This window comes from Dryobates pubescens, chromosome 1, assembly GCF_014839835.1.
Source record: "Dryobates pubescens isolate bDryPub1 chromosome 1, bDryPub1.pri, whole genome shotgun sequence".
Classification (NCBI taxonomy): Eukaryota; Metazoa; Chordata; class Aves; order Piciformes; family Picidae; genus Dryobates; species Dryobates pubescens.
The window spans coordinates 63,602,717-63,616,209 of NC_071612.1; the positions used below are offsets into that span (position 1 = coordinate 63,602,717).

General features: G+C 45.8%; 1 protein-coding gene across 1 annotated transcript in view; it reads right to left on the minus strand.

Annotated features, from left to right (window-relative positions):
* Nucleotides 1-13,493, minus strand: part of NT5DC2 (5'-nucleotidase domain containing 2) — a 28,489-nt gene that overhangs the window by 9,729 nt on the left and 5,267 nt on the right. The window contains exons 2-6 of the mRNA XM_054167243.1: nucleotides 10,059-10,243; nucleotides 8,651-8,725; nucleotides 6,750-6,805; nucleotides 4,977-5,070; nucleotides 3,198-3,326 (exon numbers count right to left, since the gene is read on the minus strand). Coding sequence (XP_054023218.1) covers nucleotides 3,198-3,326; nucleotides 4,977-5,070; nucleotides 6,750-6,805; nucleotides 8,651-8,725; nucleotides 10,059-10,243 — 539 coding nt within the window. The remainder of the gene's footprint in view (nucleotides 1-3,197; nucleotides 3,327-4,976; nucleotides 5,071-6,749; nucleotides 6,806-8,650; nucleotides 8,726-10,058; nucleotides 10,244-13,493) is intronic.

A 13,493-nucleotide genomic window follows, 5' to 3' on the forward strand; every position in this document is an offset into this window, starting at 1 on the left:
CACCACCAAGGACCAATACAGTAATGATGCATCCCCTCCTCTTCCTGAATGAACAAAAGCCACCACAATAATGCTAAGCAGAGGACCTTGTACAGGGAGGCTTGCCAACATGCCAAAAAGAGGAACACAGTGGCTACAGGGAGGGTTGCCACATGCTAAAAGGAGGAACACAGTGGCTACAGGGAGGCTTGCCACATGCTAAAAGGAGGAACACAGTGGCTAGCTCACCTGGTGCAGTACAAGGGGGAAAAAACCTCAAAACTTAGCCATGAAAGTACAACTTCCTTCCTGCCTCTGGAAACCTGCACATTCTAACACTGTCACCAAATCACTCAAGACTGTGGAATTCCAAAACCAGGTACTGCCCCAAAACTGTACTGGCCCAGACACTAGCTGGATTTTCTTCCTCGCTCTTGCTGTGCAAGCTCTGCCAAATGTGGCCCAAAGGAGGTGAATGTGGCTGAGGCAAACAGCAGCAGTGGTGAGTAACTGTGATTCCAAAACACTCCCCATGAGCCAAGGAGGGCTACAGCTCCCAGCCCCAAATGGCCAGTGGGCACAGACAGAGCAGAAGCTTCTACTGGGAGAGTGAGGGGTTTTGCTAAAACAGAGATCCCCACTTTGCATGAAGAAGGCAAGTTAAAACAGATTTTGTCAAGGGCATCCAAGTATCTTCTATTTTCTGGGCCAGAGGCCAAGATGCAACACATTGTTGGACACACCCAACTGAGATTCTTCCCAAGTCTCAATCCAGTGAGAAGTGCCAGATACACAAAATCAATTCCAGAGCAGCACCAGATTTTGCAGTGTTTGCAGATTCAGATGCTTGTTGCTCTGGTACTTTTTCCATCCCTGAAAATTTAGCCAGGTAAGCAAATGCTGCCCTTCTTCAGGACCCTTAAAAATCCTCCTCACACAACATGTGCTCCTTTGGGAGCTGCCCTTTCAGCCTGGACTCCCACTTTGCTGTAGTGACACTTGCAGACAACACCACACAGTCCCCTGGTCTCACAGCAGTGCCAATGACGCCTGCTTGTCACCCTGGAAACAAAGTCCTTCAAAGCTGGGAGAGAGTCAGAGCCTACAGCTTAGAACAGGGGACTGTGATGGAGGAGGCCTTATCTCTTCAAGACAATTTTAGGAGCCTCTTTCCACCATATGGATTTGAATGGTAAGAATGCAGAAGTCACATTCCATTCACCAAGAGACTGCCTTATTGGAAAGAAACTGAACCAAAAGCAAGAGCGTTAACAAGAAAACAACTTTCACTTGGCCAGCACTGGCAGCAACAGCAACGCCTTGGATTTGTGTCAAAACCATCTTTGCAGAGCAGAAAGAGATTCCAGTGTGCTCCTTCCCTAAACCTCTGCCCCTCAAAAAGCAAGAGGAGCAAAAGAATCAAAAAAAAGCACCAAACAATATCCAAACCAACTCAAAAAACTCTTCAAGAACTACAAGATTCCTGCAGGCAAAATCTTGGTAGTCTGGGAAGGTGTCACACAGGGCTCAAAAATTCCTCCAAAGCAAACTGTACATTCTTACTCACAACTGTACAGTGACCAAACTGGTATAACAGGACTGCTTGGTCCTGCTTCAGCCATCACCACGGCCTCAGGATTTACCCTTTTGACTCAGTGCAGTGTCTGCAGCACTTAGCCTGCTTCCAAACACACAGTGCTGCAATCAAGATTACCACTAGGAATTAGAGAAGAGTGTCAAGTTTAGGCATGTCTTAGCCCACTGTCAGCTTCTATTGCAATCACAGTTTGGGGCTATGCAAGTCCCCTCAGACACCTGTCTGTGTAGGCACAGAAGGATCTTTATCCTCATTACATAGAAAAGAATGAGAACTTTTCCAGTGAGAACACAGAGCAGTCCCCAACTTTTCAGTGTAGATTTCAGGCACTGGCATGGATTTTCTGTTGGAGATCTCTTCTCTGCCTGCCTCCTCAGAAATGGTCATATCCCTAAGCAAAGCATGCAAACACAAATGCCAGGACTGGCACTCAGGGGTGTTGGGCCTTGAACACACCTTTTGCCCTGTACCAAGCATGTATTAGGCTGTGACGACCACCCGCTTGCTCTCAAGGTTTCAGTTAGGAACACATCCATTTTGACCTCAAAATAAGGTTCAGAAGACACTCTATAGATAAAAGGCCTCAGGAGTCAGCTGCATCCACTCTTCCCATTTTCCTCACCCCAAGAGTGAAAACAGCTACCACCCTACAACCATGTTAAGGTGTTATGGGAAGCTGGCTGGGCATGCTCTTATCAAGCGCAAACAGAAAGGCAGAATGTAAGCTGTAAGCCTTGGCTGCAGCAAAGCTGATGGTGTGGATCCTTATCACAAAAGCAGCAGCACAGATGTGGAGCTTCATTTTCCTCATCAGATGACTGAACAGTATAGCTACGAGCTGCTACCAGTGGATGATCATAAAATACCCACAAGGCACAAATCAAAACCCCCTCTCTCCATGGCAAAAGGCATACAATAAGGCTTGGCTAGCAAGGAAGATACATCCTTGGCAACTTCAAGCACTTCCATCTTGCCTACAGCATTAACTAAGAAGTCAGATAGTGCCCCCTAACAATGCTGATAATCCCAAGCAGCCCTTCCAAAAGTCACAAGTGAAGCTGGAGGGCACATCTAGCACCTTGGAATAAGTGGCTCTTGAAAGCCAGTCACCAACTGGAAAACATGCCAGAAGGATCACACTGCTCTATAGCTGCAAAGGGAAGGGGTGGATTCTCAGAGAGGCAAGGACAGGTGCTTCACAATGATCCCTGTATAAAGCAAACTGTTTGGTACATGTTTAGACCAAGCCTCTTTGGAAAATGAGATACTAACAGGAAAACCTAGAGCTTGGTAGTCTGCAGAAGCAGCAAACATTCACACAAGCTTTGTGATATATTTCCCCCACACAGCAGGACCTTCACCTAACCAACCTAGGCACCCCTGCAAGAGATAATCTAGACTGACACCAGCTCAGTGGTACAGACAAAACCCTAACATCTTCTGAAAACACAGCTTTGAGTATTCCCTGGTAACACTTTCAAGAGGCAGCAGTGCTGTCACATTAGGCTACTCACTAACACCCCTTAGGTTTGGGTCCTGCAGAGCTCACAGGTGCTAGCAAGTCAAAGAGCTCACAATTCTGATGTAGCATGAGCTATGGGGCAGTTGACATTTTACTTACAGATATATCCTTGTAGAGATGCACCTGGTCAAACTCAATGCCATGAGTTATGAAGTAATCAATGACCGAAGAGAGCAGTGTCATTTCAGGAAGAGAAAAAATGTCCATGAACTGCTTAAGTGATGGACCCTGGAAAGCAAAAAACAAAAGAGACATTAAGCAAAAAGCAAAACACTACCATGGAAGGTAGCAAGCAGCCCTCTCTTCTCAACCAAAATACTAACCTAATGCCTTAACACTTGACAAAGAGAGACTTCTCCTTCTCCGACATCCTTAAACAAACATTAACACCATGGGGTGAAAGTGGGGGAAGCAGAGAGTCAGTTCTAGACACCAACTTTTATTTTAACCCTATGCCCTCTGCTTCCCACTTGGCCTCTTGGCATCACCACAGACACCACACAACGTTCTGCTACAGAAGCAAGCCATGGCCCTCACTGGAGGAGCCCCATTGCTCATCTAAACCAGGCTGTGACAACGGACATGTGGGCACTAAGGCTGCCCTAACCACGTTCCAGTGAGGCTGTATAAACTTATGTGCTCTTTGGGATCCACCTATTAGTTCACTACACAATTAGGAGAGGAGATTCACCTCTCTGCAAAGAGCAAGCTGTGATCTTCCTACTTCTGTGGCCAAATGCAACACCCAATTTTTCTGTACTGAAGTACAGGAGAAAAGAGAACAGCTGGTACGTACAAAGCGGCACAGAAAGGAACTTTGCATGAGCACCTACACATGGCCCCAACTCAAAGCAGATTTCACATTTACAATTGTTTAAAAAAGAAAGGTGAAATAATCTCAACTTTGCCAAGCATGAGGATAGCTGCACAGAGAGAGGCTAATCGAGTGCAGCTTGCAGACTGGTATCAAATCTGAAACAGAAACATCCTATTTCAAAGCTGCAGACAACACTGAGCTGTAAACAGAGACTATACTTATCCAGAAAGTAGCCACTCAGATTAAATGTTCCCCAGAGACAGTGAGAAATCAAAAGTGACCTTGCTGGGGACTTCACACAGCAGCTTCAAAGAGGTATTACCAGAGGAAGCCAGCCCTTCTCCTGAACTAACAAAGGGCAAGAAACAAAGTAGCTCCGTGGGGGGAAAGGGATGTGAATGGCCCCACTTGCCCACTGTACCACACTAGGCACTTAATGAAGATAAATTTCTCCTAACTTCCTCTGGTTCAGGCAATCACAGGATTTCTACAGCTCCTGTGGACAGAATTTCAGTCCTTTACTCTGACAGTAAGCTTTTCTGCCTAAAAAACCAGCCCTAACACTCAAGAGATGCTGAGCCTATGATTAATATCCACTGAGTAGGTCTGGAGGGGGGAATCCCTTTCATGAAATAAAAAAGCCTTCCCCAAAACCAAAGAGAGGAAGACACTGGAAACACCCTACTGCTACACTCACTTAATGCCTCCAGCACAACTCACTGCAAACACCATCACTGGAGGCTGCCCTGGTAGCTGTGGAGCTAGATCTGGCCAAGGAACAAGCAAGGAATATCTCCCTATCAGCATCCAGAGCCATTCAGCCCTAGGCCAATAGGCCTGGTGTTTAGGAAAGCTTCACAGATGGCTTTCACATGCTAAACTGCTAAATAACCTCTGGGGCAAATTCCCACTAGAACAAAAACACACACTGCAACTCACTGGGGACTGAGCCTTTTGGAGTCCGAGGGAGGCTGGGGTCATTTACATGCTCACACAATTCACTCACTTTTCCAAGCTGTTGAAAGGGTTGCTGCATCGTAGCTGTAAAGGGCTTACAATACCTTGCCGTAGAAGTCACTCATCTGGTACAGGGGGATGTGCTGTGTACCACCATAGAGTTCGATCACTTCTTCATCAGGCACTGGTTTCAGCCCTCTAGACACAAACCACAAATAGTTTGTCAATAGCCACCAGGGCAATAGCCACACAGCTACCAAGTGCAAAAATTGAGGCTCCTTTCTAAAACTCACACCAGAGAGGCTGACAGCTCCAGGGCTTCTTAAGAGTCACATAAAAGCTTTACAGAGACATTTATCAGATACTTCATTTGCTTCTTTAGGTTAACTCTCTCCAGCAGAGAGTTGCAGACCTCCCTCTGGGTGCTGTCAATCTACCGACAGGACTGCCCCATGACCTGACTTTGCCAGCACTGGGTGACTGTAGTGTTGGAGAGGTTGTTTCCTTCCACAAGGCTCACCACAGTTAAATGTGTAGGAAAAGAGCTTTCTGAGAAGGAGGCTTCCTTCCTATTTGGTTTTCCTAAGCAGAGCCAGTTCTTTGCTAAGCCCATTCCACAGAGATAGCCATTTCCCCCAAACCCCACAGTCACAGCTATGGCTGAGCTGTCCCCTTTCTGAACATCAGGTTATCTGACTGCTGCAGGTTTTGCCTCCTGCACAGTTGTTATGGCTGTTTCCACAAGCAGTCTGCCCCTGTCCCTTTCTCCTTGCCTGTTCAATTACGGTACTGACCTGAGAAGTCAGAAGTTGCCCCAGCTGTGCTCAAAAGCAAAGGACAGTTGAGGAGAAGAGCACTTCAGGAAGGACAATTACAAAGAGATAAGAGGGAGGGAGGAAATTTAAATGTGTTTTAGGTGAAAATCTCTTCATGAAGCTGAAGAGAAATGTGGGGCAGTAGCAAGCCCTCCTTCCTAGTATTCAAAGAAGCCAATTCTCTCTGGTTATGAAACTCCCTTCTTAATATTCTTAGAGTGTTTACTGAAACTGAAGCTTAACAGCAAAAGGACAGAGTTCAAGACAAAAAAGCACAACACTGGTTTCCACGCTCAGGAAATACAACACAGCTTCACAGGAGCTTTGCTACCAGTATCCATGAATTACTACTTGTTACACACCACCACCACACCACTTTGGGGCACAGTTTTTTCCCCCCCCCCATCTCACAACTTTTTGGAGAAAAGTTTGCTCAGCACTGTTCCAGCCACTTGTTCCAAAGCACACCCAGCTCTCCTTGGAGAACAACTGAAGGGAAGGAAAAATAGGACAACCTAGGTCTTAAACTGAGCCCAAATTCTGATTCATCATTTCTTGACTGACACGTCTGCGCTGCTTTAAGATTTTATTTGCACATCCAGACCACTCCTCTTTGCAGCAAGGCACAGCAGACCACTGCTGGGATACACTCCTGTCTGGAAGAGACAGGCCTGTATGTGGACCACATACAGAGAAGGCCTTTCCTAGTTGCACTGCTCGCGCACAGAAGTTAATCCAGGCGTGCTGTGGCTGCAGACATTACGCAGAGTACGTGACCAGATGTGCTATTAACCACTACAAAAAAGCTCCAGGTCCTCCCACACACACTTGGCTTGAAATGCTTGAGAAAAATAACTCCCTGCAATTATATGCCAGGTAAGCATTTGAAGCAAGTGCCGACAGGATAAGCCAGATGAAAGTGTAATCAGGGGGGGGAAAAAAAACACCACCAAAAAACCAACTAACAAAACAAACAACAAATGCCAAGAACATACACCCAGATTCAGTAATCCATCTTTGAATGCATGGGCACTTAGAAAATGATTTTCAGAGATGACAGACCTATATGCTGTCCCCAGCTGGACATAATGGAAAGCATCAATCTTCATGAGAAGACTCTGTGATAAAGGAGAGAGATTTGCAGTTAGAATTGGGTAGGGTTACACTGAAACCTTGAGTTCCAACTTTCACACAAATTACATTTACAAAATAAAAGATCATATAACCATCTCACATCTGAGTGCTTTAAGCTGCACTTACTCTCCAGTCACTTTTACACACCCTTATTTATACTGTGGGTTTTTATTGGCCTCTCTGGCACAAGTCCATCTTCCTGTGAGCTGCAACATCACTGTCTGTTAAAACACCAAAGTTTGTGGACAGGGATGCAGTTGAAAAACTGAGAGAACAAAGTTTCTGTGTTTCAGTCTCTTCTTATCTCCTGTCCAAAAGCACACACATTCCAAAGGAGCTTTGTGTGCAGAAAAGATTTCTTGCCACACTTATCTTCAGCAGAACTAAGTAGGCAAGTTTTGGTCTAGAGTGTAGCTATTCCCAGTCATTTTCTTCATATAAGAGCTCTCTCCTCCATCACTTCTCCCCATCCCCAATAGACCTTTATGCAAAGGTCTATTCACAAGCACATCAGGCTGGTAACACTAGACCCTTCTCAGCACTTTTTGTATCAGACTCCCCTATTCATGAGTCATCCCTTCTCCTCCCTCCACCAGCTGTAACACAAGTTCTCTGGGCACAGAGAGTAGCCTGACACTAAACCCACCTCACTTTGCAATTTGAATAAGGACATAGTATCAAACTTATTTGTGCTGTTTCTACTGCAGAGCAAAGTAATTGATTCCACACAGCATTCACGACCTTCAGGCACTTTCTTTTATCAGGATATCAGTGCAGCTTTTAACACTGTGGGCAGACCTCCCACAAGTCTGTGAGCAGCGCAGGCAAATATGTGGAAGCTTTACTTAGGCACTATCCAGTTTTTCATATGTTTTGCAAACTGATCCTGAGAAAAGAGAGTTCTCATCTTCTGCTCACTCAGAGGTGCTCTGCTCAGCTGAGCTAGTCACTGCTGTTTCTCTGGTGTACCAGCCAGAGCTTTAAACTGAGGAAGAAACTTCATTTTCTCACAGATCTGCTGCTTACTTTGTAATGTCAGAGGCATGAGTGGTCTGCTGCCAAGCTGTCACTGCAGCTGGGACAAAAGACACAGGAAAACTCTCTGTAGTTTTTGTCTTTGTGCTATTTTTTTCCCCCACACACACACTCTAGCCTCTACTGCCCACTTCCCTGAGCGGGCTCAAAGCTCAGCCTAAGAAGAGCTGCTGCAGTGAAGCAACTCTCTCTGCTGTGCTCCCACCTGACTGCCTGGCTGGGCATCAGGCCTTCAGGGTATCAACCCAAAGCACTGAAAAGGGTTAAAGCTAATGCTTGCCCTTTGCTTGCCAGTGCTCCGAAGAAGTATGCATCTCAAGTAGCTTGGACCTTTTTCCAGGCAGCCCTATTATTGGGAGTGGGGGGTGGGGAAGGCTTCCTAAAGCATTCTCTTGACAAGTCATTTCTATTATTAGAGTAAGACATAATGCCTCTGCTCCTGGCAAGTACTTGTAGATGCAGGATTGAGGCTTGTTGTTTAAATTTCCTGAAAGACAGAAAGGATCACACAAACAAGCTGAGTTTTCTATTAATTAACTTTTGGAATTAACTGACTTATAAATTGTCAAGGCTGTTTACCAGAGGTCTTTATTAAACATCCCTTTCTGCTAGAGGCTATGTGGCTGTGTCTTCTGAGGCATCTTTCCCTTGGAAGGTCTGTAAAGCACATGAAAAGCACAGCACTGACAGTTTGGTGATCCATGTTATTGCAAGTGATGACAGAAAGTATTTCCATTAAAAACAGAATGCAAGGGAAGACAATGGCCAGAAGCCTGAACTTTGTACAGCTTTACCTTTTGTACATCGTAGTGAAGTCCACGTATGGCAAACCCTGGAATGTAGTCATACTTCCCAAGCCCCTCTGGATACTGGGAAGACAAACAGCAACAATGTTAAGAGATATAAGCAAGGGGTTACCAATAAAATTACTTCACCTTCTGATTTGGTCTAGTCCTCCTACTCTCTCTACAGCTCTGGTGAGACCCCACCTGCAGTACTGCATCTAGTTCTGGAGCCCCTATTACAAGAGGGATCTGGAGGTGCTGGAAGGTGTCCAGAAGAGGGCCATGAGGATGAGCAGAGGGCTGGAGCACCTCTCCTATGGAGACAGACTGAGAGAGTTGGGGCTGTTCAGTCTGGAGAAGAGAAGGCTCTGAGGTGACCTCATTGTGGCCTTCCAGTATCTGAAGGGGGCTACAAAAAGGCTGGGGAGGGACTTCTCAGGATCTCAGGTAGTGATAGGAGTAAGGGGAATGGAATGAAGCTGGAGGTGGGGAGATTCAGGCTGGACATGAGGAAGAAGTTCTTCATCATGAGAGTGGTGAAGCCCTGGAATGGATTGTCCAGGGAGGTGGTTGAGGCCCCGTCCCTGGAGGTGTTTAAGCCCAGGCTGGATGAGGCTCTGGCCAGGCTGATCTAGTGTGGGGTGTCCCTGCCCATGGCAGGGGGGTTGGAACTAGATGATCCTTGTGGTCACTTCCAACCCTGACTGATACTATGATGCTCCTCTCACTCCAGGCATAAACTGAACAAGGAACAGGTGCACTTCAGTTTGCCCCTTCAACAGAGACAGTGGGTGAGTGGAGAAAGACATAAAGAATCAGGATCCTCACAACTAGCTTCTCTCATGACCCTCATGAAAGCCTAACATTCACTCAGGCAGTGAGGACACTTCCAGTGAGCTCCATTCAATGCTTCTGTTTGGCACTGCTGAGCCTCTCTGAAAACAAAGATGTTATGAGAAGACTTGATGATCTCTGAGGTCTCTTCCAACCTTGGTGATTCCGTGATATGGCACAGAGCAGTCACCTACTGGAGAAAGGGCAATAGGTGACTGTAACAAAACGTTACTGGGTGTGCTACAGAGGGCCATCCACAGTGACTTGCACATGTCAAGTCCCTTGCTGGGCTGTGGTTCATGTGTATCCACCATGTGTGCCTCCAACCAGCAATTCTGACAGTGGTATTTCGATAGTAAAACAGATCAGAGCTCTTTGGGCTACTGTTCCTGCTCCAGGAACGTAGAGCATGGTGAGTTATCTCAAAGGAAAACTTTCTGCAAAACCTATGAAACACGACATTTACCTCAATAACAAAACAAGTAATTGACATGTGTACAATGGGGCATTTTGCAAGCACACCGAGGGTGTTCCAAAGACAGAAGTGAGCTTAATCGAGAGGGAATGCTTAGCACGTCATTACCTTGAATTGTTCTATTAGGATGTCTCTGGCAGTGTTGAAAATCATAGAGTGTAGCAAATTAGAATACTGAGCTAATGTGTAATCATAGTCAAAGCCATAGATCTCAACATCTCCCAGGCTGATCTCGTTGTTAGCGTAGATAGCAGCTGGGTTGAGGAGATTGCAGACTCCTGGTGGAAGGAGATCTAAGAGAAGAGAAAGAGGAGAGGTTAGAAAAACTGAGAGGATCACTGGAATGTCAACTTTTTGCTCTGGACCTGACAGCAGCTGGAAGCACACGGCTGCTGCTGCAGGCTGCTGCTGCTAACTCGGTACTCTCCATGAAAAAACACACTGTGAAACCTCTGGCTGTGTCTGGGCTGATGCTAACCACTGTCACAGTAAGGCTGACCTTTTGTGTCAGGAAGCCACAAAACAATGTCTCTGGCCTACATGAAGCAGAGCAGACCCGAGATTTTGAAGTGTCAAATTACTAGCTCACAGCAGCCACAGTTTCAGCAGGCTCACCAACATGAAAGGTGCAGTATATTACCAGAAAGACATGCCCCATTCACATAAAACTTGAGCCAGACAAAGAGGCTGACTCTCCTCTTTCAGAAATCTTGATTGTTTCAAATTCGAAGCTTTGAGGTTTGCCTCTTAGCAGTTTTTGTTTCTCATAGAAGCAGCCAGACTTCACAGAGCAATCTTGCAGGTACCACTAGGCTTTTAAAACTCTTTAACAGGCAGGATAAAACAAGGTTTGGTACAAAATGTAGCAAGAAAATGTAGAAAACCCACATTAAGCTAAGCTCTTGGAGCACACTGCTGAGAGCAGGGAGTTATCTGCTTTTCTCTGATAAGCAGCTGTGGAAACAGCTCAGTCCTTGCAGTGTGGTTTGTCGCTTCAAAACAGGGTTCCTCCTGCTCAGGGTGCTTGTGAACAACACTTTGCTCCCCAGAATGCTAGGAAAAAGGGGGATAAGTGACCGAGCAGCCAAACTACCTGTACGCCCTTGTTCAGAGCTAGCCTAGAGCGCTAAAGCTGCACTATAACAGGAAGGACAGGAGCAGGCTCTCCCCAGGCCTCCCGCACCGCAAAAGCTGTCCACTGGAAGATGAGAAGGAGCAACAAAAATAGTAGGCTGCTGAGCCACATCCATGCCGGGGAACAGAGAGGGGAAGGAGATGTTTCCTCCCTCCTCAAAGATGGGTAATTTTCTCTTTGAAGGACAGGAAAAGTGCAGGCATTTTCCAGAGCCTACACAGCATCAGCAGCTAGGATGTTTTTTTTCCCTTCCTACAGTAACTTTTAGCAAGAACCTCTGTGTTGGTTCTTCCTCGCTATAAAACCAACTCTCATTTGAATCTAGAGCAACAACAACAAAATATTATTAGAAAGAGAAACCAGTCCTTCCCAATGAGATTTTGTCTGGAATGATTATAGAATTAGGCTAAAAGTCCAAAGTACATTTGTGAGCACCAATCCAACGAGAGGGCCAAAGAAACAGAGTTCAGATACATCGGAATATTTATTTCAGAGGACAGATACATCACAAAAGCATACCCAACCCACTCTCCTAACTCGCTTCCCTTTAGCCTTCAAATGCAATTCACCAGATCAGCTAGAGAGAGGAATGGCTAGAAAAGAAAGCAGTATTTTAAGGCAGGAGGGCTGACTTACTGGCTACACAGAAGGAACAAGAGCTCTCTTTCAGTGACTCTGCTGGTGGCAAAATTCCTGGAAGAGGCTGAAGAGAGTGGACACAAGAGTACTTTCCCCTGGGATTTTAAAAGATGGGAAATGTAAATAGGATTCAGATGATAACTTTCATCCTTACATCATAAATGTTCTTTGCACTGTAAACAGAGCTCCACTTCCTGTCCTCACCTCCAGATAGCTTGAGGGAATATCTTTTCTTAAGCTTACCCTGGGATTTGTAGGGTGTTATTTTTCTTCCTCACAAGAAAAAAATGACACAATCCTAACCACAGTGCAAATATGCAGTGCTTTCCTCTTCATAATTGCTTCAACACAGAGGTTAGGCTCTTCCAATATCCATCATTTGGTAACAGTGCTCTGACAGCACATTTTGATACCTTGAGCACAGTGCACAATACCATTGCCTGAACTCCCATCTCCTCTTTCACAGAATCCATGAATCCCATCTCGACTCAACAACATTCCCCAGCCACCACTTTTGTACAAACACAGTCAGGAAAAGCTGATTATGCAAGGCATGGGTAGTCTGAGATTCACCAACTGCATGAAGCGAGCCTTATCGCTGCTCAGAAACATAAGCAGCAACTGTGCCACAGTATGATTTAAGAAGTATATTTAGACCCCCTGGATGGTCATACTCCTCCCTGCCAGCCTCAAACAGAGCCTCTCTGCTGTTCTCTGACAGCTTCCTGCCCAGATTATTTTACCCTGCTCAGATATTTTGTTGCTAACATAACACGCTCTCTCTTAAGTCACAAGGGCCAAAAAAAGATACAGATGCTAACCAAAAATGTTTTGTAACCGCTGCCTCATGGACGAAGTGTTCCCTACGCATGCTTCCTGGAGCACCACGCATCTCCTTGTCACATCATTACCACCAAGCCATCTCGCAGCACCTTGCTGACAGCTTGCTCTTGCCGTGCTGTCGTCCTCCCTCTTCAATGTACAGGAGCTTCAAAGCCACTCATCTCCCAAAGAGCATGAAAAGCTCTGAGTCTCAGTCCACAAATTCATGTTGCACTTTTAGCTCAGTGCAGATAAACTAGCACTTGCAGCATCCTGCTCAGTGGAGTGGTAGGTGTCTATCTCCTCTTTAAGCTCATACAGTCTCTATACAGGTTTAAACCACTGCAAGAAACAGACAGAAGCTTGAAGCATGTGCAAGGTTGGTTTCAATAGGAAAGCCCAAAGAAGCCTGGCTTTCTGAGCCAGGTTTCTTGAAGTCTGGGGGTTTGTCTGGTTGATTTTAATTTGGTTTGCCTTTTGTGTGTGTTTGGTGGTTGTCTTTTGTCAAAGATAATCACCTGGGTGATTACAAATCCAGAGTGCTTAATCAAGTCCTGGGCTGCAGACTTGGGCACTGCTGCTCTGCTGACATTCAGCACGTAATCTGCCAGAGATCTTTGCCTCAGTTTGTGTGGTGATCCTCCAGTGAAAACAAACAGATGACACCCTCCAGAAGCCCATGGAGATGCCATTTTTCAAGGATTATAGCTTTTGCTGTATGTCTGAAACAGATTGCTGGACAGACATGATAAATTACAGCAAGGGGGGGTGGGGGGTGATAAACCCAGTTTTAGTTATTAAAAAAGCACAATAATCCTATTTGGGCTCTAACTAGAAAGGCAGACAATATCACACTTAGTCACTGTCTACTCAGCACTTCACTCAGGAAGTATGATCTAAGGGAGAACCCGTGTGTGTGTATCTGGGGGGAGGGGGGGGAAATCAGC